This window comes from Myxine glutinosa, chromosome 1 (genome assembly GCF_964187855.1).
Source record: "Myxine glutinosa chromosome 1, kmMyxGlut1.1, whole genome shotgun sequence".
Lineage (NCBI taxonomy): Eukaryota > Metazoa > Chordata > Myxini > Myxiniformes > Myxinidae > Myxine > Myxine glutinosa.
In genome coordinates this window covers 54,235,987-54,261,534 of record NC_136261.1, presented here as the reverse complement: position 1 = coordinate 54,261,534, position 25,548 = coordinate 54,235,987, and the positions used below count along the sequence as shown (strand labels likewise).

The 25,548-nt window shown below is 44.5% G+C and overlaps 1 protein-coding gene across 2 annotated transcripts in view; it reads left to right on the top strand.

Moving 5' to 3' along the window:
- Positions 1-25,548, top strand: part of LOC137424069 (single-stranded DNA-binding protein 2-like) — a 219,290-nt gene that overhangs the window by 150,415 nt on the left and 43,327 nt on the right. For both annotated transcript variants that reach the window (XM_068111539.2, XM_068111545.2), the window contains exons 7-10: positions 8,158-8,221; positions 9,666-9,736; positions 11,436-11,506; positions 25,309-25,345. In XM_068111539.2, the coding sequence (XP_067967640.2) occupies positions 8,158-8,221; positions 9,666-9,736; positions 11,436-11,506; positions 25,309-25,345 (243 nt within the window). The remainder of the gene's footprint in view (positions 1-8,157; positions 8,222-9,665; positions 9,737-11,435; positions 11,507-25,308; positions 25,346-25,548) is intronic.

The following is a 25,548-nucleotide window of genomic DNA, read 5'->3' as shown; positions in this document are numbered from 1 at the left end:
CTGAAAATGTTCTAAATATAACATTCTATCATTGTGCCAAATTTGGTGCTTCCATCACAAAATGCACAATTCTTCTTAAATTTTTGCTATGCCGCTGCACTATAGGGTTTGTAAGGTTAAATTTCCCTGTACGTGGTTGCCTCCCAATGGTTTTTCCCTAATGTTCTTATTATATTTGGCCAGCCAGGAAATCAAAGGCCCAGTAAAGCAACGATCGCACTGTAAATGGACTCATTCACTCACAACGCCACCAGGGCTAACCAACGCCCAGCACATTTGCCGATCGGCACATAAATCCCGCCTCATTGCCTTTGACGTCATCCAAACATCGCCAAACAGAGATTAGACTCCACCCCGACGACTCTGTGATTGGTGGAGGCACGATGGGATGATTGAGTAGAGCTCAGTGATTGGAGAGAGTGTGACTATCACACATCCTCCTTCTTTCTGTCCCACATACTCCAAGCCGAGCAAGAAATGCAGAAAAGGAATTGCCAATATACCCTCTATACCACACCTCAAATGGCTGACAAGAAACTCACCAACCCTTCTCCCGACACTCTGCCTCCAGCTCACTGTACTTTCCTCTCTTCCTCTCGTACACCTCCTCCATGTTCTTCCCAAGGTACAGACAATTTCCCTAAGATGACCTGTCTTGTTGCACCTGACCAAATGACAATGTCAGGCCACAACCTTGTCACACAGATCTCCTCTGGGCATACCAATTGTGGCTTTAGGTCTGCTGCCACCTGCCAATCACAAGCATCTGACAATCCTCTTGCTTTCCACCTCCTCCTCTTTCCACCTCTTACCACTTGGCCCTCTTTGACAAACAGCACTTCTCCCCCATCGGTCTCCTTCTTCACTCTTCTCTCTCTCTCTCTCGATCTCAGCACCTCTTGTTGCACCATCTGCACTACCACCGCCATCACCTGATTGTGCCGCCACTTTTATCTTCCTGCTGCCAATGCTACTGAGCATGCACTCGGTGCATGTTGCACCGTTCCCAAACCTCCGCACAAAGAACATCTCTCCTCCTGCAACAACCCCCACAATCTCAAGTTTACTGGTGATGGAAGCACATCATATGTTGCCCGCAACAGGAAACTCAACAATATTGGTTCCATCCTCCAAATCCCTTGCCACTTCAATGTCCTCACCTGTACACATTTCCACTGTGTTCAAGCACCTTGCTGTGCCTGTCTGACTGCTTTCACACATCTCCCCTCCTCCTCCTTTCTTCTCACCTCCCTCTCAACCATCTTCCTCCTCTCTTTCACACATGCCTTTCCCCATCGCTCATGCTTCATCCACTCCAAGCCATGCTTCCCGTGCTGTACCATCCCCACGACCTCCTCCTGTTGCATCTGCTCCTCCATCTCATCCATCTCTGCTCTTGCAACTCCACTTCTGACTTCCCTTCTTCTCTGGGAGAGCATTCTTTACCACTGCATCACTTGAATCCCACAACATCATGAATTCCCGCACCCTCACCACCTTAAACTCCTCGGTTAATGATGTCAAGGGAAACTGGAGTTTTCCACCCTGACCATAAAAGGCAATGTTCGTCAAACAGCATGGCACTCCCAACCACCTCATCACAAACCCGATCACCACAACCTCCATCCTCTCTACATGCCCAACCGCAATATCATACATCATCAATGGCCACAATACTCGTGGCATCAATCCCAACTTCAAACACCATACCTTCAAATTACCTGCCAAACCACATCCATCAATCCTTTTCAAACCTCTCAAAAGGTTGTTCCAAACCTCCTCCACCCTTTCCACATCATTCAACTCCACTGTATACCATCTTTCCAAACTCTTCACAGGGGCCTCCGTCAATGATGGGACCACATCCCCTCCCAGCTCAAACCTGTGCATGTTATCCACCACTCCTTGTCTCACCATCACACTCCTCGATTTTCTTGCTTTAAAGCCCATTCTTGCCCACCGGATCAACCTTTCCAATCGTCCCAGTACCTCTACTGCTGCATCAGTGGACTCCCCCCCCCCCCTTCCCATGCCTCCGCCCCCAAAGCCCTCTCCCTTCCACACATCTCCCTGCTCTCAAATGTTGTGTTTGTGTGCTTCCCCTTCTCTCCCCATCTTGTTTTTCCGCTCCCTCTTTTTATATATTTTGTTTGTCTGGTTGATTTGTTTGTGAAGTAAATGTTAGCTCTTTCACGAGCCTCGATTCAGTATACAAAAAAAAAAAACAAAAAAAAAAAAAACGGTCAGGTCATCCATGAATGCAAACATCGCTGGCAAACTCTCAGTAGGGGCTAGCTCCACTTTTTTCCCATGTCCACTCACCGCACATAACAACTCCATAACCAGCACAAAGAAAATAGGTGAGATGATACATCCCATCAGGATCCCCACTTCCAACTTCTGCCACTCTGTTACATAGGACTGTGTCGCAAACCGCATCCAAAACTGATCATAATATGCCATCAAAAAATCTCTAAATCTCCGTGGCACCCAAAATAAATATATATATATATATATATATTGTTACGGGGTCCTCCCCTATTTACCCGGTCTCGGTGACCCCTGAACCTCGAGAGGAGCCCCGGCAGAAAAATATGTTACCCTTGGGTGAAACCAATCAGATCATTAAGGAGACCACACCAAGGATTATGAACGAACAAAGATATTTTCACAATCACAAGCACATCAAGGGTGAATACATAAATTCACGATTACAATCACAATATTTAAGATGGTACCACCTTATATATCCCTCTAACCCAACTCACGGCACTTCCCCCCAATGTCTCTGTACTCCTCCAAGGCGACGTCGAGTCGCTCCGGCGATCGTCGGATCAATGGCCGCTCAAAGTCAATTGAGGCTCGGATGAGTGAAACAACCCCGAAATCACGTGATCCAGTTCCCGCACAATGGCGGTGGTATGGGCGCTTTCCAAAGAGGCTCCAAACATGCACGTACAGCAAGACCGTGCAGCCGCAAACCGCACCGTCTCCTTCAAAGGCCGCTGGCGCACACACACGTCCTCGGCAACCCACCGAGGAAGGCGAAACCAGCAGACGCGGCAACCTTATACTGCGAACGTCACGCAACGCGCGCGAGTCCCAATGGCGACGGGCTTGTACTTGAGGCAAACTTATGCGACGAGGGTTCATCCGAATCCGACGTCGTTCGGACACGCAGATGTGAACAGTCCCAGCGATCACAACGCTGAAGGCAGGACTTCCTTTATTGGCTCAAAAGTTCCCTCGCGATGTTCCTTCGACAATGCTCGCTCCGGAGCCTCCACCACCACCACCACGTCCCTTTCCGGTCTCCTCCCACCTCCTTTTCTTCGCTCCACCTCTTCCGGTCTCAGTCCGGATTTTTTCCACATTGTACCAGGAGCGCTTTTAAACCTTTTACTCACAACAACCCGTTCCCTTAAGTCACAGTAAGCATAATATCTAAAATACTCCGAACCAACAGCAATACACATAACAACTCATTAGGGCTGAGTCCGTAACACTTCCCCCCTTCAGGAAAGAAAGTTTGACCACCGCGAAAACTTTCTTTGCAGGCCAACTTGTCAACAAACCACCTATTGCCTCCTGATAGCACTTTTTCCCCGGGAGGCCGTGCTGAGTATTCCCTACATGGACGCCTTTAGGAACGTGAAGTTCACGGTTAGTCCGTGCAGGAACGTTTACTACATGGACGCCTTTAGGAACGTGGCGTTCACGGTTAATCCGTGTAGGAAAGTTCACTACCTGGATGCCTTTAGGAACCTCTTCCTTTGTTTTGAAGTTCAGTCCACCTACAAAAAGCTTGCCAACTTTGCCTCCATCCCTGACTGGTGTGGTGTTATTTCCCATATCGGACTTTTTCACAACCATCAGGTTACTAGAAACCTGACCCCCGGCCAAATCATTCCCGTTCACGGTTGATCCATGTAGGAATTTTGGCTCGGCTGCTCCGCAGCATTCAGTGCTTCACCTCTTTCTAACTTCCCTAAGATTCACGATTGGACCACCTGTCACTGTAGTCACGTGAATAACGGTCTCCTTCTCGGCCGCTACCCTGATAGTCGTCCTTTCGGGAGCTGCCGTAACTCTGGGATCCTCCATAGCAATATCGGCTGTGGCCACCACCAACACTACCGCCAAGTTGTCCTCTTCTGTAGCCCCCTCGACGCCGATGAAATGCCTTCCCTACTGTTATGGTCCGACCCTCCAACTCCTGGTTATTCAGATCCTTTTCTGCATTTCTGGCGTCCTTTGAGTTTTCAAATGTGACAAAGCCAAACCCTCTTGACTTTTGGCTCTCCCTGTCTTTTATCAGCAGCACTTCCAAAAGCGGTCCATATTTGTTGAAGGTAGACTCCAGAACCTCTTCCTTTGTTTTGAAGTTCAGTCCACCTACAAAAAGCTTGCCAACTTTGCCTCCATCACTGACTGGTGTGGTGTTATTTCCCATATCGTACTTTTTCACAACCATCAGGTTACTAGAAACTTGACCCCCGGCCAAATCATTCCCAACCACAACTGATACTCCCTCTACAGGAAGAGTGGCTTGCAACCCTACGGTGACCGGTCCTGACACCAAATCAGACTCTAGATTGATGACATGAAGGGGAGCGCCAACCCAGCCACCGATCCCTTGTAACCGAACACTATCATCAGTTGCTGTACTCTCCGACAATGGCAAAATGCCTTCAAGCATTAAGGATTGATGTGCTCCTGTGTCCCTCAATACCCTAACAGGTCTTGGGTTAGTCGAGTCTCCCTCCAGTGAGACAAACCCCTCATAAATAAATGGTTGGTAACTCTCCTGCGGGCAATTTCTCACGTTTGCCATCGCATTCGGAGTTGTACTGGTCGGACTCCGCTCCTGATTTTCCTTTCCCAAAGCATGACAGTGGGACATCAAGTGTCCTGGTTTATGGCAAAAAGCGCAAGTAGGCCCGGAGGAGAACCTCGTGGTCTGCCTCGAGGCCCACGGAGGATACGTCTGCCTCGAAACCGTTGACTTCTGACCTCTAGAAGTCATGATATCAGAGTGGTCTTCCTCTCGAGGCCACCCCCATGAATTTTCGTTCTCCGCCCCTGCCGTACCATAGCTCCCCTGGCTAAGTCTAGGCGAGAAGTTGGGGTTGCGGAACCCCATCCTGTGAGTTAAGGCATAGTCATCTGCCATGGTTGCCGCCTCATACAACTTTGGTACTTTCCTTTCCTCCAGGTATATTTTAATGTCCTCGTGGACACACTGTTGGAATTCCTCCACCAGGATCAATTGTCGCAATAGTTCAAAGTCTTTCCCAACTCCTTTCGAATCGCACCACCTATCAAACATGGTTTCTTTCAATCTGGCAAACTCCACATGGGTCTCACTCTCCCTCCTCCTGGCATTCCGGAATTTCTGCCGGTAACCTTCCGGGACCAATTCATAGGCTTTGAGAATGTGTTTCTTCAATACCTCATAATCTGCACACTGGTCAATCGGTAAAGCCGAATAAATCTCTTGAGCTTTACCCACCAGAACACTTTGCACTAGTATGGACCAGTACTCCTCAGGCCAGTTTAACTGTCGAGCCACTTTCTCAAAGTGTGGAAAAAACTTGGCTACCTCCTTTTCATTGAAGGGTGGGACCAGCCTCACATGTCTGCCAACATCCCACGTGTTCTGACTAGGTGTCGAGCCAGTCAGCAGGGATGGTACCTCTCCCCATTCTCTCATTAACTCCAGCTCCTTGACTTTAATTTCCTGCTGACGCGCCAATTCACGGTCCTTTAACTCCCTCTCGGCTCTTCTCTCCTCTGCTTCGAGTTCTCTTGCAGCTCTCCTTTCCTCTGCTTTTTTGTCTTCTAACCTTTCCTGTGCTGCTCTTCTTTCCTGGAGTTCTCTTTCCTGTACTTTTAACCTTTCCTGGAGTTCTCTTTCCAGTGCTTTTTCCCTTTCCTGGCTCCGTAATTGCATCTCCAGTTGCCGGAGCTCCACATTTTCTTGTTCTTCTGGTAACCAATCCCGGGCTACCTCTTCCCATGCTTTTATTCCCACCATAGATTGTATCACCACTGTCTGCCACTCTGCCTTCTTCATATTAGTTCGGAGCTCCAAGCTAAAATGTTTGGCCAATTTCCAGAGGCCGATTTTACTAACGCTCTGAACTGTGCTTCACTCGGGGTCACCGTAAACTTCTCTGCGTCAAACGCCATAGTGACTACTGGTAACACCTGTTAACCTTCACACAATAAATTTTTACCAAACAAAAACAAAAGTTGTTTTTTTTTGTTGTTTTTTTTTTGTTGTTGTGTGTTTTTGGAAAAAATTTGGGAATGTTGGAAAAAGTTCCAAACTTGGGAATTCTTTCCCGGACTAAGTTGAGGATTTTTTTTTTTAGAGCCCAGACACAGACCCAATTACGAGTCCACGAATATCAATTGGACGAGCCCCCAATTTCTGTTACGGGGTCCTCCCCTATTTACCTGCTCTCGGTGACCCCCGAACCTCGAGAGGAGCCCCGGCAGAAAAATATGTTACCCTTGGGTGAAACCAATCAGATCATTAAGGAGACCACACCAAGGGTTATGAACGAACAAGGATATTTTCACAATCACAAGCACATCAAGGGTGAATACATCAATTCACGATTACAATCACAATATTTAAGATGGTACCACCTTATATATCCCTCTAACCCAACTCATGGCACTTCCCCCCAATGTCTCTGTACTCCTCCAAGGCGACGTCGAGTCGCTCCGGCGATCGTCGGATCAATGGCCGCTCAAAGTCAATTGAGGCTCGGACGAGTGAAACAACCCCGAAATCACATGATCCAGTTCCCGCACAATGGCGGTGGTATGGGCGCTTTCCAAAGATGCTCCAAACATGCATGTACACTGTGCAGCCGCAAACCGCACCGTCTCCTTCAAAGGCCGCTGGCGCACACACACGTCCTCGGCAACCCACCGAGGAAGGTGAAACCAGCAGACGCGGCAACCTTATTCTGCGAACGTCGTGCAATGCGCGCGAGTCCCAATGGCAGCGGGCTTGTGCTTGAGGCGAACTTATGCGACGAGGGTTCATCCGAATCCGACGTCGATCGGACACGCAGATGTGAACAGTCCCAGCGATCACAACGCTGAAGGCAGGACTTCCTTTATAGGCTCAAAAGTTCCCTCGCGACGTTCCTTCGACAATGCTCGCTCCGGAGCCTCCACCACCACCACCACGTCCCTTTCCGGTCTCCTCCCACCTCCTTTTCTTCACTCCACCTCTTCCGGTCTCGGTCCGGATTTTTTCCACATTGTACCAGGAGCGCTTTTAAACCTTTTACTCACAACAACCCGTTCCCTTAAGTCACAGTAAGCATAATATCTAAAATACTCCGAACCAACAGCAATACACATAACAACTCATTAGGGCCGAGTCCGTAACAATATATATAGTGAGTATTATATTATATATAGTGAGTATATAGAAATATTTATATTCGAGTCCCGTGTTGAGTCAGAGTTTTTCACACTTAGCCCAACGCAGGAATTTAATTCCTGTTTATAAAAATTTTAGATGAGTTAATCTCCAATGCACTTCTGCATATACTTGCATACACTTACATACACATACATATACTTACGCTAACATCCGGGGTCTGCCGAGGAGGTACGTAAGACATCGGCCATGATAAAGCTCGCAGTGTTAAGTGTGGAAAATTTATGAGGAGATTTTGGCTGGCTCAATAGCGCAGTGGGCTGTCGCCGCGAAAGCGATGGAGGTCCTTGGTTTGAGTCCCGTGTTGAGTCAGAGTTTTTCACACTTAGCCCCATGCAGGAATTTAATTCCTGTTTATAAAAAATATATAAATCAGTGTCAGTATTATATATATCAAATAACGAAGGTGCAGCAAACCACTTTAACCACAATTATAAGGACACCTTTCAATTTTCAGTCTGAAGTACAAAGGTATCAATGGCAAACTATAATTATGACATTCGTATGGAAGAGAATATTGTATATCATACCCTTTCCTATCAATTCAATCACAATTCAATCGAAAATCTGCAACAATTCTAAAAGTGAGAAATAGCACCACCAAATAAGCTGATGTAATGTGTGTTACAATGATAGACACAGACTTGCCTTTGGATATTGAAGTCCCACACTTGATGGTGTTTGTGCAGGCACCAGGTGGAATGCCGGGACCCCAGTCTCTCCTGCATAACACAATGGACCCCAGGAATCCGGGTAGGAAGTGAAGCACCATCTGTTGTGTACTGACGTCATGTATTGGACACTGTTACAATCTAGGTAGTTAGATATTGTGTGAGTGATTTGATATATTGTTTTCGTATAGATTTTGTTTTATAGAATGTACTTCATGCGTTTGCTGTCTGACATTATAGCATACTGTTGTTTCATCTGTATTTTCTTTTGGCCTGGGTCTTGCCATGCAAAAACTAGAAAATCGTTGATGTTAAATACAGAGAATTACAGCCATTTGATTGGTGCAGTAATAGCATGGACCAGTTGTTGGTGAGGTGATAAATGAAAGCATTTTGCGAGAATCAACACCTGAAAGCGTCAACAATTAGTTCAAAGTCATACGTAAAAGTCTGATTTACAAATATAAAAGTGAAATGCGTTGAAGATGCCCTCACTTTCCACCTCTGCATGGGCCTCCCAATGTTCAATCTCGCCAAGGGCGCAGACTTGTTGTCGGGTAGTGTTCCCTGCCACACATTTGATTGGGGAGACACCCAGATGATTGGGGAGGGGTGCAGGAGATGATGCAATTATTTGGAGGATGCTGGAAACTGAGCATGGGGCCTTCATGGCCAGGTGATGATTTCTGATTGGCTGATTTTCCTACCAAATACGAGGTTTTCTACCAAATTTTCCTCCCAAAACAGTCAGGAGTTCAGTGGTAGTCCAATGGTCAGGAGTCCAACGACGTGGCAGTTGACACAATGGAGCCACAAGTTAACCAACCCAGAGATGTGTACACCTGTAGCCGGGCTCACAACCCGGCCAATACCGGAGCACACAAGCGGTATTTCTTCCACGTTGCAGCTGAAGGGATGTCCTGCATGTGATGTATCACATGGACAAGAATGAACTCGCATCAGCATTTGGTTTCTCAACCTGAGGACCTTTCGTGAGAGGAATTGAAAGCTGTCTCACTCCCTTTCCTGAGCATCGGTGCAGCATTCCTGTGTGGGTTGATTGAAAAATAAATCTCAAACTGCGATCTTGGTCCAGGCAGAGCAAGAGTTAACATTTTAAAGGAACTCCCAATGTTAACTTTCATCTGTGTTTGTATATCTGTGTCTTTTTGTGTTCTTTCCTTTATATTTGTCTGCATAGAAATCTTTGGTTACAATCGCAATGGCCTCTCCCTCAGCTATTTCTTGTGATTAGATCACAGCGAGGTCTTTTGGGCCCTAGGGGCCTGTGGCACATCTTTCCTTCTGGTAGCTGAATCCTGTGCCAAGACCCAGCTTGTGATAATACTCAATGTAGGCCAGGTCTATTATTGATCCATCTTTGTGAGAGCTGTCACAATCATTCTTGCTGTCATCCGAATTTCTTCCAACCCCATGCATAGATGTCAGACAAATGAAGATAAAATTAAACACACACTGTTCTAATTTTGTTTCTCATCCTCTTACCCCTCGCTGTGCAATCGAAGGTCATCCAGTCATTGCAGGACCTATGCAGAGGATGGCTGTTCCACGTGGTCTTGTTGCTATTGGCCCTCAGGTGAGAAACCAAATGCCAAACTGTTCTTGTTCTACAGTTTAAAAATATTAGCAACAAATTTGCATCCTCGTTGTGTTTCGGATTTGTATTAATTGGTCTATTATTCTATTTGGCCTGTTGCTGAGGCCTTCTGCTGAGAGATCCCCAAAACTTGAAAAAGCCTTAGCTTCATTTGCCACCAATACAACAAGATGGCAAGCAGCTGCCAGCTCAGAGTGGGCGACATACTCATGGCATTTCAGATGACGGCCCGTATATCGTAATGATCTGTGCATCAATGATTCACCCAAACAATTTATTTTTTATCACTTTTCTGTTAGAAGCAAAATCTGAAGGTGCTTCATTGCTTTGTGGAAGACTCATAAAGGACTTGGCTCTATGGAGAATGCCAAGGCATTTACCAGTGAAATAACAAGGAGATATGGTCTGCCAAAGACTAGTCTGGTACTGAGTCCGAGGAGCTCCAGAGACTGCACCATCCCCAGTGGTTGCCAACAGTGGTAGACTGTGAGATTCACCAACCAATATACATTAAGGGATAAAACAAGAGTGGAGCGTTTTCCTGTGTTGAAAGACAAAGTCCAAGTAAGACAAAGACAAAGTCCATTAGCTTCATTTTCCAGGTCTACAGACAGGTAGATATGTCAGAGCAGCCAGCCTTTCAGAAGTGTGGAGTACTGATCCGCACTGGACGGAGTCATCAGCAAAATGCTACAGAGGGTTTTACAGGGAACCGGAAATATTATTGATGTACACCAATATTGGGGGCCTTGGTCTTTTCGGCAAAGACAGTATTTTGACCAGCGGTGTCCATCATGACTCCATCCTTCAGCAGTAAAGGGACAGAAGGAGGAGTATGGACCAGTGACAGGCTTGAGCAGTTTCCCCCAAACTTTGAAGGGTAGGTTTGTCTTGAGGCGAGCTCCACGTTCAGCTCCAGCACATCTAAGGACAGATACACCATGGTTGTGGGTTATGTGGAGGAACTGCATTTCCCCATTGGTAGGGTTTCCATTCTAGGTGGAGGAGGAAAGCTCCTATAGAGCAATTGCCTCTTCACACACATCACACCTCAGCAACAGGACACATAGTATCAGGGTCGGGATTAAGCTTTTGAATTATCTCCAAAGGCATCCAGATGAGGAAATCACCCCTCTGAACTAAGCACTTCCCTTCCAAAAACATTCACATGAGATCTGATAAGATCCTCTACACTTTTTATAAATCAAATCACATGAGAAATCTTCAGAGATTATAGTGAGAGATGTAATAATGAAACTTGGTAACTTGGTAACTTGGTAATGAAACGTTTTACTTGATAATGAAAGTGTTCACCATTTGTATTTTCCTTTTTGCTCTTTCACGATCTTTGGCCATTGTATAAATAAATAAATAAACAATACATAAAGAAACAAACAGGCTAACCCCTGCTCTAGCGGGGACAAATGCCCTTAACACGATCATTCATTCATTCATTCATTCATAAAGAAACAAACAAATAAAACTTTAAATGTTTCAGGCAACATTGCTGCTGTCATATGAGGACAATATCATATGTCTTTACCCCAGATTACATCATAGTCTAAAAGGATGAGGAGAGGAAATAAGAGTTTCAGCAAGTGGAATGTGCTGTGATTTGCTCAGCTTTACTGTGTGAGTATCAACTACGTGCTGTCCTCCCCTATCATTGTCTACTCAGGGCTATGCCGGTGGACTCAGGCCTGCATTACCGAATGCCCTTGGTGCACCTCCCATAACTGCAATGTCCATGTGAGTAACCACAAACTGAATAGAAAACATTTTAGACATACCATGAGCATCACAGAAACAGGAAGTGTTGAGAGGATATGGTTGCCGGTTATAACAGGAGAGATTATTATTCACTGACACAACAACCCTACCAATGATCGAGTTGTTCGATATCTTATGGTAATAGTGGGGAGTTGATACTTGAACTTCAAGACTTTTCATCAGTTTTTTTTTCTTTCTCTGAGCCACTCGTGTTCGAGGCATCACGGTCTCCTCAGGAACCTGCCTTGTTTGTTTTTTTGAACTCAGGTCTTGTTGTTTTTTTAATAGCTTTTTCAACTTTTTTCCTACCTTGTGTGCTTATCGGTTCCATGGTCTCTATGAGCAAGACAATAAGGCAAAACCAGGAGTCTTTTAAAATGAAACTAAACTGAACTCATTATTAGGTAGAAATAATAAATTATACCTCGTATCTCGGTACACAAAAGTTCAAAAGTATAAATATGGCAATTGGCACTATATTTAGGTTGTGTATCAGTTTACTTTGTCAGACTCGGTGGCATAATTTGGTTAGAGCGTCTGCTCTGAGTCTGGGAGGGCAGTGGCTCGAACACTGGCCGGGTTCAAATGCTGAGAAGGCAACGGCAAACCACCAAGTATAACGCTTGCCTAGAAACTGCTTCAGCAACACCAATGCTCTGTAAAAATGTACATCATGTAAAACATGTAAAATGTAAAACATCAACATCAACATCTGTTTTCTGTCCCACATCTATGTTCAATTGTTTACATGAAATTACAGGTTTAGTAGCACTAGTACACCCGCTCACTACATGAGTGGCAGGGGGTCATGTTATTATCCTTATTATAATTGCCAATTATTATTACTATGACTTATGTTAGATTTTTATTATTACTTCAATTTTATTGAAAATATCAGACCGTGCCTCACCATTCTAAATTTCCGGTCATAAAATTTACTTCCGTGAGGGTGTCTGGGAGAGGGGGCAATATCGCAATTCACAAAACCCCTTTGGAAGTGGAGATATTGTTTCTTAATATCATTATTATTATGATATCATAAGTGTTGTTATTACTTTTGTAATGAGAAGTGGCAGGAAGGGTCATGTTATTACCCCTTGTGGGGTAGATAGATTACAGTAGATCTTCGATCAGGTGCGTTTGTCACCGTGATAAGCATAGACTGATGTCCGTCCAGATTCCTGCAAATTTCTTTCAGTTTCGTGTTAAACAGCAGCAGCGACTGTTTAAAACGGTAATCAAACATGTTTGTGGTTTGTAATACTTTTACTTCTGGTATTGGGTGCTCCAACGAAAATGACACGATAAGCTGTTTATACACATTAACACTGTGTTTGTCTGAGTAGGAAACACTACTTCGATGGAATATTATTATTATTCATTTTGTTTTGTAATTACATTAATATTATGCTTTTGTTATTAGAAGCAGCCTTGGAAAAACGCCACGATAAAACTATCTTAACACGGATATACACCTCAACATTCATCCCTATTGGCGGAGAAAACCCCCTTGGGAAGGGGGGGGGGATGAATTCGCTACAACCATGTGTGCCCCCTAGTTGTGTGACCCTTAGTCCTTCTGTCAAGTTTGGTTGAGATTGGATAAGTAACAACAGAATGTATCGTGGTCGAAAATCGTCAGACAGACAGACAGACAGACACCAAATTGCGCACTGTAACAACCAGAATTGCCCTATTCTCATAAAAAAAGGATTTTATATATTTATTAAGGTCAGTTTTTGTAAAAAAAAAATATATATATATATACTTATCAACGAACCATACTTACTTCTTATCCTCTTTATCCCAATTCATCCTTCATCCCAATAGTCCTACGCCAAGTTGTTTTTGGCCTGCCTGGTTTCCTCCTTCCTGGCGATGTCCATCCCAAAGCAATCTTGGGAATTCGGTCAGGGGACATGCTAAGCACGTGGCCAAGCCATTGGAGGTGGGGACACTTAATTTCAAGGGCAATGCTGTGACAACCGGTTTTTTTCATGCAAGTCTTTGTTGGATATCTCATTAGGCCAGAAGATGCGGCAGATTTTCCTAAAGCATCCATTGTAGAAAGACTCTACTTTGCTGATGTCTGACTTAAACAGACCATAACAGATTCCCAATTAGAACAGCATTCGGTAGAGTGCATACCTCCACCAGGCTAAAGAGTTTACGTCTTGTATCCCACTGATAGGCCGGATCTGGACCTTAACCACAATCGAATCGGCTTGTTCTTGTCACCAAGCCAACTCATCCACCTAGTTTTGTCATAATCCGTCCACAACTTTTTGTAATATCATGCTATATATCGTTTTTGGCCCTATCACTCAATGGTGACTTAAAAAATAAAACAAACCTTGTATCCAGATCCATATTCGGATCTTAACCAAAATCGAATCAATTTGGCCTTATCACATATGCAATCTATCAAATAAGTTTCGTAAACGATGCTCCGCCCCTCTCCCCACGTGCAGAGTACCTAATTGCAACTTTTATTGTGACTACATGTGAAGAATAAAACATTCTGACTATACTATAGTATGAAGAATACAGCTCAAATGGAAAAGTCCCTGGGAAAAAGTCTTTTGGGCGGTGTACAAGAACATTTCCTTACACCTTTCTGTCCTACGAAAACCAAAGTTACTCTTTTCGTTACAGCATACAAAATGACATTTAAAAAACTTTTCACTTTACAAAGTAAAAATAGATTAAAACCAAACGTTAATAATAAATAGTGTATTCCATAGTTTGTTTACATTATTATGTACATTTTTGAAGTACTGTATTGTTTAATTCCATGGCTGGAAAAGAGTTGACTCGCTTTAAACAAACGATATATATACGCCCCAGGAATATGGAAAAATCTAATTAGACTTTGGTTCGATCCCGAACGTCAGCATTCAGTCGCTGTACTTTTACTAAGTAATAATATAAATAACGAAGTCCTGGGAACGTTCTCTCCTCTCCTTCCCCTTCCTCTCTCTCCTTCTCTCCTTCTCTCGCCTTCCCCTCTCTCCTTCCCTGTGCCCACATCTCGTCCAACCAGTTGACACATTCAAAATGACTCTTGGAATACATTTCACCGATTTTCTCAACTTTAGCTGAAACTGAGACTTGAACCATCCCAGTGACTGTGATGGTGAATTAGAGTCGAGATAAAGCCTAAAGCCTGAGGGAGTCTCAATGAATGGCCTTTATGTTACAGGCCTTCTCATTTAAAATGCATTGTGTTCTATAAACGGTAACTTTCATCGAATATTTCCCATCTGTGTTATTTGGGCAGTGTATGAATATACCATGCTCTGTGCGTTAACTTTCATCAAATTTTCTTCCCGTTTTTTGCAACCAAGTCTAAAACCATCTTAGCGACTGTGATAAATGAAATGAGACATCGAATTAGAGTTGAAATAAAACTGTGAGAGAGAGCAAGACACCGCAGGCCTAACAAAAGAGGCCTCAAAGCTATGAGAGGAAAAAAAATGGTGGCGATTTGTTTTTGAAGCACCTCTCAGACCGGGTGTAGCCACACCCCCAGACAAACAGATCACAGAATCACCTACGGAGAATATTATATAGATATAAAAATAATTAATTAATTATGTCTTGGTCCAAGTCTTGTTCCTCATCTTCTCCAACGTTCTTTCTGATTCCCTGGAAATCCACCCTCTGCCACATAATTTCTCATCCTTCAGACAGGCAGGTTGCAGCCTCTTTCCTCTCTACAGATCTTGATAGAAACAGGAGCTGATCCAACACTTGGAATATGTCTTTCAACCCTGACAAATACCATACACTTCCTCTGTCTCTCCAGATGGACCATCTGGCAAACCCTCCCATCGACTTCTTAAACAAAGCACTTGAAGAGGTGAAGTCACTCAAACCTGATGGAGTAGTGCTGTCCCCTTTGGGCTGGCACTCCTGCCTCACACCTTTCCCTTCTTGATGCCATGGAAAGCAAGGCCCTCAAAATCATTGTGATCTCCCGCGACGAAGCTAAGTGTTTAGACTTGCTACTTTTACATCGCAGACAGGTTGGTGGCCTCTGTATTGTACTGCCTCATTTTTGGTCGTTCAGTCTTGCCCTCGCTTGGCTCTGTCCCTCCCTGTTTTCTGCAGAGTGTACACGGTCTGCCAGTGACCGTCTTCTTGTTAAACCCAAAATCAAGACTCACTGCCCACCTCCACTCATTTGTTCCTCTTTTCTCTCGCCTGTGAAAAAAAAAATTCTCCAGTCTGTTCAGCACCATTCTTCCCTCCAGGGCTTCAAGACAGCTGTTCACCACTAACCTCAGGTCATCCCCCATCCAAACTCTTAATCTCCTCTACCCCAAATTACCCCATTCCCAAGTACTCCCTTTTTTTCCAGGTTATTGTGATTGTCAGCTCCCCTTCCCCCCCCCCCCCCACCCCCCCTCTCCCCCACCCAGCAACGCCGGGTACTTCTGCTAGTACTGTATATATACATGTGTTGAGTGTTGGTCATGGATATGGTAAAGTGTATATAAATAAATAAATGATTAAAGGTAGGTAGCATATCTGTAGGGAGATGGCAAAGAGTACTGTATATAAATAAGTAAATATATAATACCTAGTTGTGCCTTGGTAGTGAATATGGTAAAGTGTATATAAATAAATAATTTGAAGTTGTCCTTTGATCATGGAGGTGATAAAACGTAAAATAAATGATGGTTTCCAACAGCATATACCATCCTGTACTCTCGTAAAATTCCCTCTCGTAAAAAAAAAAAAAATTTAATTGCCAAAATTCTAAATTGGCTCTGATCACAAAATCATTCAACATGCCTCATGCCCACATGTATTGCGTACATGTGCCAAATATGAAAGGGTACATCCAGTCATTTTTGGTTCAAGGTTCTGAACTGATGGACAGATGGACGGACAGACTGACAGATGAACAAGACCCAAAATATAAGCCTCCAGTAAGACTGCCGTCCGGTTATGGACTGATAACTTAATGCACCATAACAGTGATGCATTCGTTGCTAATGGTTTTCCAATGAATGTTTTCACACACCACTGCTTCAAACATTGCTCGGCACTTGATGAGGATCAAAAACAAGTGTTTGCAGGAGAGCCCAGACACATAGTTATAAGAGACAACTTATTTTTAGATGGTTCACATATCGAAATATGAAATGTTGTCGCATGGGAGCAAATTCACTTGCAGATGCTGATGGTGAACATTATTATTTATTTATTTATTTATTTTTTGATATGGCCACATATAGATAGATGGCCCTAAGCTGGATCCAATCTGCATTACAAAAGTGAAACTTAAGTGACGACTGGAGTGAAAAAAAATTCTGGTTGAAGATAAAGCATCCACTCAACATTCAAAGGCCTCCTTTAAGCTCTGTCCGACCCAGGGTATATTCTCAGCTTTGAAACACTCACGTACTTATCATAAACACCTTGACATCTTACTGACTGACCTTTTTGGCTGCGCTGCTTGACTGCAGCTGTTGAATAATTCCAGAGTAATATTTGTTTGCTTGGAGCTTTAGGACTGAGAAAATATTTCATAGATGGTGAGAAGACATGCTGATCCAAAGCAGCTAGCTTTTTTGAACTTATTGTACCTGCTTTACCCATGTACACATGTATTGTGGATATACCTTTCCCCACCCCTTTCTACCCTGATTCCTAAATTACACACATGTTATCCTTCTCTTTCCAGTCCTGACTGCTGTTCTCTTCTTCTTCTTTCATATGCAGCACATGGCTGCGGGATAGAATCATTTTCTGGGGGGTGCAGCTGTGCTACTGATGTAGTTCCACCTGTAAGCTAGAGCAGGAATTTGGAACTTGTTCAGGGTGCTGGCGATAGCTCGTCTACCCTTTGTGAAGGCCATCGTGGGATCCTTAACGTCCATCAACTAATGCTATAGATGTGACACCCAGGTTAAGGTCCATCTGAGGAACGGCACACGCATTGATTCCTTGCAATGCCTGCAAAAAACATGGATGACAGTGCAGGTTGTTTCAAAAAGATTGATACAACTTTGACTTCCTGCCGTTTCTTTATTTTTTGACCTATACAGTTTTCCTTTTCAGAGGTTGGTGGTGTTATCATGTTATTTGTTCCCTGGGTATTCTAGCTTCATAGCTCAACTATGCTAATAACAGTGGAGTAGAAGACAAAGGTGGTGGCTCTGTGGTATAAGACTTAATCAACAACCTCAACAACATTTTCTCGGGGGCAGAACCACTTGAGGAGATCACTGAGAGGTACCTGAAAGGGCCTAAGGTCACATGCTTCTGTGCCTTCAATGCCAGATGGTGAATGCTAGGGCCTTACTGGTTTGAGAATGACAACAGCAGGACGGTGACGATCAGAGGAGAGCGCTACCGGGCCGTGCTCCAGAAGTTCCATAATGATCGAGCTCAAAAGGTCACCCCCAAACCAGCTCAGCATGACCTGGTTTATGCAGGATAGTGCACCCCCGCGTACAGCTGGTGACACCATCACTTTCCTGCCGCAGCTCTTCAGAAACCGCCTCGTTGCCCTGGGTACCGCTCTATCTACGTCAACCGCCCTGCCACACTGGATGATCTGAAGCAGGAGGTGTCAGACTACCTCCAGGCAGTGGCACATGAGACCTACAGGAAAGTTGGACAGAACTTTGGATTCAGGATCAATGCTTGTCTGAACAGCACTGAACTGAACAGCAATGGGGGACACACATCGAGAACATCAACTACAAGGATTTTGCATAAATGCCAATTTCAGACCATGGCCTCTCACTAACTCCAGCAGTGACTTACTGCAATAGCAATCAGTGATAGAAAATACCATGTCATAGAAAATACCAGCTTTCAAGAAATGTTTGGTTCACATTCCTGAGGTTTCTGTTTCTTTGTAAATAAACGTTTAAAGTTGTATCACTCTTTTTGAAACACCCTGTATATAGCCGGGTCGGGAATCCAAACCCAGGCTAGACAGCTGAGACGCGAATGTGAGCTATCCCCTCCAAGCCTTTTGGTACATTTTCTCCCCTCATTACCAAGGTTTTACTCTCCCTTTCCCCATTCCCACCCTCCCACCTGCAGTGTCTTCAGAAAGTATTCACACCCCTTGACTTTTTCACATTTTGTTGTTTTACAGCCTGAATTGAAAATGGATTAATTTTTTTTTTGTCACTGATCGACATAAGACCCCATAATGGGAAAATGGAATTTAAAAAAATTATTATTTCCAACATAATTAAAAACGAAAAGTTTAAATTTCTTGAGTAAGTAAGTATTCAACCCCTTTGCTATGACACTGTTAATTTAACTCAGTTGCATCCAATTTTGTCTCTACGACTTGCCTGGAGTCAACCTGTGGCCAATTCAATTGATTGGACATGACATATCAAGATAAACACCTTTTTGAATGAGGTCCCACAGTTGACAGTGCATGTCAGAGCAGAAACTCCACCATAAAGTCCAAGGAACTGTGCGTAGAACTCCGAGATATAATTGCAAGGAGGCATATATCTGGGGAAGAGTATAAAACAATTTCTAGAGTGTTGAAAGTTCTCAAGAGCAAAGTGAGCTCCATCATTAGGAAATGGTATGGAACTACCCAGACTCTTCCTAGAGCTGACCATCCAACCAAACTGAGCAACCAGGCAAGAAGGACCTTGGTCAGGAGGTGACCAATAACCCAATCACCACTGTGACGGAACTACACAGAGTTCCTTGGCTGAGATGAGAGAACCTGCTGGAAGGACAACAGTCTCTGCAGCACTTCACAAATCTAGGCTTTATGGGAGAGTGGCCAGACGGAAGCCAGTCCTGAGAAAAGGCACATGACAGCATGCCTGGAGTTTGCAAAAAAAGCACATGAAAGACTGAGAGCTTGAGGCAAAAGATTATATGGTCTGATGAGACTAAAATTTAACTCTTTGGCCTGAATTCCAAGCGCTACACTACCGGTCAAAAGTTTTGAACACCTCAATTTTTCCAGTTTTTATTGAAATTTACGCAATTTAATGTCTCAATGTACTCTGAAATTAAGCATAGAACAAATAAACAATTGGAGATAAAAAATAAATCATAGAATAATTTTGTTTAACAAAATTTAATTTACATTTTTGACTCAGCAAAGGAGCCACCTTTTGCAGATATAACCGCCGAACTCACTCGCGGCATTCTTTCTACAATGGAAATCAAATATTGTTTGGGAAGTTCTTCCCAACACTGTTGCAGAAGTTCCCACAAATGTGTTGCACTTATAGGTTGCTTTGCTTTCACCCTTCTGTCCAGTTCATCCCAAATCAGCTCGATGGGGTTTAAGTCTCGACTGTGCTGGCCATTCCATGATTTAAAGCCTACTGTCTTGTTCTTTTCCTCGAAGGTAGTTTTGACATAGCCTGGAGGTGTGTTTAGGGTCATTATCTTGCTGTAGGATGAACCCCTGACCAACTAGGCATATACCAGAGGGTATTGCATGGTGCTGCAAAATGCTGTGGTAGCCGTTTTGGTTCAGGGTGCCAGTCACTCTGTGCAAGTCGCCGACTCTGGATCCAGCAAAAGAGCCCCAGACCATCACGCTTCCTCCTCCATCTTTGACAGTTGGTGTCCCACACTGAGGAACCATCCTTTCACCTACTCGACGGCGTACAAAAACCCTGCGTGATGAACCAAAGATTTCAAATTTTGATTCATTGGTCCATGAGACCTTCTTTCAGTCTTCAGTAGTCCACTGGCAGTGCTTCATGGCCCAGGCAAGCCTCTTTTTCTTATTTTGCCATCTTAGCATTGGCTTTCTTACTGCTACTCGACCTGTCAAACCTGCAGCTCGAAGTCTTCTCTTCACAGTTGAAACTGAGACTTGTTTACTTCGACCAGTGTTAAGCTGTGTGTGAAGCTGTTGTCCTGTGAGCCGCCTATCACGCAAGCTGTTGACTCTCAGAAACCTGTCTTCTGATTCTGTTGTGGCTTTCGGTCTGCCAGACCTCTTCCTGTCAGAGTTTCCTCCAGTTTCCAATATACTACTTCCTGCAGTGCAATATTGTCCAAATAATGCTTCAGAGGGTGCAATAACAGTCTGTTCCAATACTGCTTTTATACAGACAGGGGGTTTGTAATCAAGTAATCAGCAGAGGTTGGGACACCTGGACACGTGAAAAAGCTGAATGCCTCAACTCTATGTTTGCCTCTAAATCTTGTGTCCCAAACCCATCCCTCTCTGTACCCTACGTACCCAGTCATACCCAGCTGCTCCTGGATTCTGTGTCCTTTCCTCCTGACAAGGTGGAAAAGTTTCTGTCAACCCTAGACTCTGATTCTGCAACTGGACCTGACGGCATCAGCCCACGGGTCCTAAAATCCTGTTCTACCGCTCTTTCACTCCCTCTCTCTGTTCTCTTCACCCTCTCTTTTTCTCAAGGTCATCTGCCATCTGCTTGGAAATCAGCCAACATCACCGCTTTGCACAAAAAAGGTGCAAAAACAGATCCTAGCAACTACAGACCAATCAGCCTTCTCCCAATTATCAGCAAAGTCATGGAATCCATCATTGCTTTGGATATGAAATCTTTCCTCTTCTCCAATGGCCTGATCTCTGATCATCAATTTGGTTTCAGACCTGGTCACTCTACTCTGAACATGCTGCTTCTGCTTTCTCAACAATGGATGGAGGTCCTCAATACAAACAGGAAATTAGAGCTGTCTCCCTTGACACATCACGTGCCTTCGATACGGTCTGGCACCCCGCTCTGCTCACCAAACTCTCCTCCTTTGGTATCCATGGAAATCTCCACGCATGGCTGGCGGACTTCCTCTCTAGTCGTAGTCAACGTGTGGCCCTGAATGGGTTTCTCTCATCTCCTCCTCCAGTTCAGGCTGGAGTTCCCCAAGGCAGTGTTCTGAGCCCTGTGCTTTTTCTGGTTTTCATCAATGATCTCTCTGACTCTCTTGAAAATCCTCTCCATCTCTTTGCTGATGACTCTACTCTCTGTCGCTCCATTCCTCATCCCTCAGATCGGCAGTCTGCAGCCTCCTCACTCTCTGCAGACCTGGACAAAATCACAGACTGGGCAAACAAGTGGAACATGTCTTTCAATCCTGACAAATCTCACAGTCTTACGATGTCTCTCCGAAAAGACCGACTGGACAATCCTCCCATCCACTTTCTGAATAATCCTCTCCAAGAAGTTCTGTCACTCAAGCTTTTGGGTCTCACTATCTGCCATGATCTTTCCTGGGAAAACCACATTTCAAATCTGGCCTCCAAAGCCAGTCACCGCCTGGGCATCCTCCGTCGTGCGAAGTCCTTCCTTGGCACACCTGAGCCCTCACCACATACAAGGCTTTCATCTGCAGCTCAATGGAATACTGCTCTCCCCTCTGGGCTGGTGCTCCTGCCTCACACCTAGCTCGTCTTCACGCTGTTGAAACCAAAGCGTTCAGAATCATTGGAATCTCCCGCGATGAAGCTAACTCCAAGGGCCTTTCACTCACTCACCGCAGGCAGGTTGGTGGTCTTTCCGTCTTCTACCGACTCCTCTCCGGCCTTGCCCTCCCCCCCCCCCCCAGCTCTCTCTGGACTCTGTCCCCCAAATAATTCTACAGGTCGCACAAGATCTGCCTGGAACCCTCTTATGGTTAAACTGCCAAAATCAAGACTCTCTGCTCACCTTCACTCCTTCATTCCTCTTTTCTCCCGCCTCTGGAACAAACTCCCTCACTCTCTTCAATCCCACTCCTCCCTCCAGGTCTTTAAAACAGCTGTTCACCACCATCTCTTATCTTCCCCCATCCAAAACCTTGAACTTTTCTACCCCCGCTAATTTCACCCCAAATCCACTTTTTTGAAATACCAACTTCTTTCCTGGAAGTCCTTGGTGTCCTTGTGTTTTATACTTCTCCAACCCCCCCCCCCCCCCCCATCTTCCCACGCCTCCTCCCCCCAAGCCCTCTCCCTCCCACACATCTCCCGATGTCCCTGCTCTCAAATGTTGTGTTTGTGTGCTTCCCCTTCTCTCCCCATCTTGTCTACGGCTCCTTCTTTTTATATATTTGGTTTGTCTGTTTGATTTGTTTGTGTGATAAATGTTCGCTCTTTCACGAGCCTCGATTCTGTATACAAAAAAAAAAAAAAAAACCTGCAGGAATTGTTTGCATCAACTTTCAAGGCTTAATTTACTTACATTGCTGCAGAACGGCTGTAAGTTGTTAACCCATTACTTGTTTCCTGAAGTAGGCCTTTTTTTTTTTTTTACAATATAACTGTGCAATTTACATTTTTTCCCGATTTTGAAATCCTAAACTTTTTTTAAACCTCGAGCAGTTTATTGCTTACCTTTGTACCATTTCAGGTCATTCACTGGACATTAAACTGCGGAAATTTCAATAAAAACTGGAAAATTGAGGTGTTCTAAAACTTTTGACCGGTAGTGTACGTCTGGCGGAAACCGAGCATAGCTCATCACCCATATAACACATCCATATCGTGAAGCATGGTGGTGGGGGCAGCATCATGCCATGGGGATGCTTTTCCACGGCAGGAACTGGGAGACTTGTAATGATAGAGAGAACAATGAATGGAGCCAAATATAGACAAATCCTTGAGGAGAACCTGCTTCAGAGTGTAAAAGACCTTCGACTGCAGTGAAGATTTATGTTCCAACAGGACAATGACCCCAAGTATACAGCCAAAGCAGCACTGGAATGGTTTTAGAACAAGAACGTGAAAGTCCTTGACTGGCCCAGCTAAAGCTCAGACTTGAATCCCATTAAGAATCTGTGGAAAGTCTCGAAGTTTGTTGTTCACCGACGCTCCCCATACAGTTTGACAGAGCTTAGGAACAAGGAAACTCCGTTTAGTTTGTCCAAATCCAACCAGCCGTTCCAAAGATATGAGTAGTTTTGTGTGCCGTGACGTCATGAATCCAATCGGGAAGTTGCATGTGACGTCATCGTCTTAGTCACATGACGGCTTGGGAGGCAAAACATTGCTTCTGCCACCATACGTAATGGCGGCAATTTGAAACTCGTCTCACATAAAAATTGCCCCCTACACGATGGTAAAGAGTTGTTGTGCTGTCGGATGTACAGCCCGATTTCATAAGGGATCGGGCTTGTCATTCTACCGTTTTCCGGACGACACAGCGCTAAAACGGATTCATAGCTGCCTTGACTGCAGCTCTCAGGTGAGAATATGGCTCATGAGGTTGTTACCTTCGCTCGCGAAGCGAAAAGCAGCATTAGGCATTTGGTTACGTACATGTGGAGTGCATGTGGCGTACGTGTCACGTACTTGTGTACGTGTGGAGTGCGTATGGCGTACGTGTGGCGTATGTGTGGCGTACTTGTGGCGTACGTGTGGCGTATGTGTGGCGTACTTGTGGCGAATGTGGCGTACTTGTGGCATACGTGTGGAGTGTGTGTGGCGTACGTGTGGCGTACTTGTGGTGTACGTGTGGTGTACTTGTGGAGTGTGTGTGGTGTACTTGTGGCGTACGTTTGGAGTGTGTGTGGACTGTGGAGTGTGTGTGGCATACTTGTGGGTCCACACGGGTCCACAGGCAGATGACACAGCCTCAGTTTCTCACAATACCGCGAAAACGCCTTAACGGGCAAGCTACGGGCGTAAACTGACAGGTCCGTCTGATCAAACGACAGCTTTCCCGCCATGTTTATGCCGCCCAAGATGGCGGCCGGAACCGGTTGCCATGGACGATGCTCACGTGATGCAAGGCCTCTATCGGCTGGATATTGTCATTTATTGAAACGAAGACGTTGTTTGTCGGGTTCGTGTGAAGCAACCAGAAGGCCGAGAGAGCTGCGGGTGGTGGTCTCGTTAGTTAGGCCTGGATCCTTTCTCGTTTGTCATGAATTTGTAAGTGTCTGTGATAATCTGGTGGACTGGGAGAAGAGATCGTGGGAGACCATCGGCCTGTTAGACCACTTGTGCATGCGCAGTGTTGACGCGATCGACGCATTGGAATGTTTGACGGTACGGCGAGGCGATCTCGAGATCGAAATGGCAGTCTATAATATGCTTGAAGAACTTAATGATTTTCAGAATAAATACATTTAAAAATAACTTAAGCTTGTGTTCATTATTTACAAAAAAAAGGCCTACAAGTCCCATTGGCTGTCTTTAATTTCTCTCTGAACGGCGCCACGGCAGATGAGGAGGACCGCAAGGCATGAGGATACAAAAAACACCTGTATATGTGCAATCCATGCTTTTCAAAAAAAAAACAAAAAAAAAACCGCATCGCCGCATCAATTCTGGAACTTTGGTCTGACCAAAGTTCAGATGGACCAGCAATATCTATTTTTTGGCCTTATTGACTTATTGACTCGACATTTCAGCTTTTCATTTTAATTATTTTATAAGAAATTCTAAAAAAAAATTCCACTTTGACATTATGAGGTATTATGTGTAGGCCAGTGACAAAAAATCTCAATTCAACCCATTTTTAAATTCAGGTTGTAATACAACAAAATGTGAAAAATGTCAAGGGGTCTAAATACTTTCTGAAGACACTGTACATGGGGTTCAAATTCCACCTGAAATTTTGTTTTTAACCCGAGCTAATATATAACCGTGACAGGCAATCGCCATATTGCGCTGCCACTTTGTGTAAATTTTAACCAGACTGATATGTCAATGACTAGAAATTCCAAAATTTATGTTCTTTTATGTACCTTTTAGTGATAAGGTTGGAAGGAGAAATAAAATAGATGACAAATGCATTTTAAAATAGCATGGCCATAAATTTTATGTTAAGGTGAAAACTGATTTCACTTGTCTTGCTGTGCAGGGGTCCTGGAGGAAGGTCCTGGCCCAATCCCACCTCGGTAAGATTGCGATCCCACCTGTATTTCTAAGCACTAAGTATCATGACTGACATGCCAAAGTTCTGCCAATTTTTTTCTCCCACTTTCCAGTTGATCCTTTCCTGTTGATGTCCTGGCAATAACATCCAGGGCCTTTTGGTGTTGTATTTTTTTGAATCAGTGTACTTGATACAGGTGCCATTTTAGTTTTTCCCCAAGTGTGC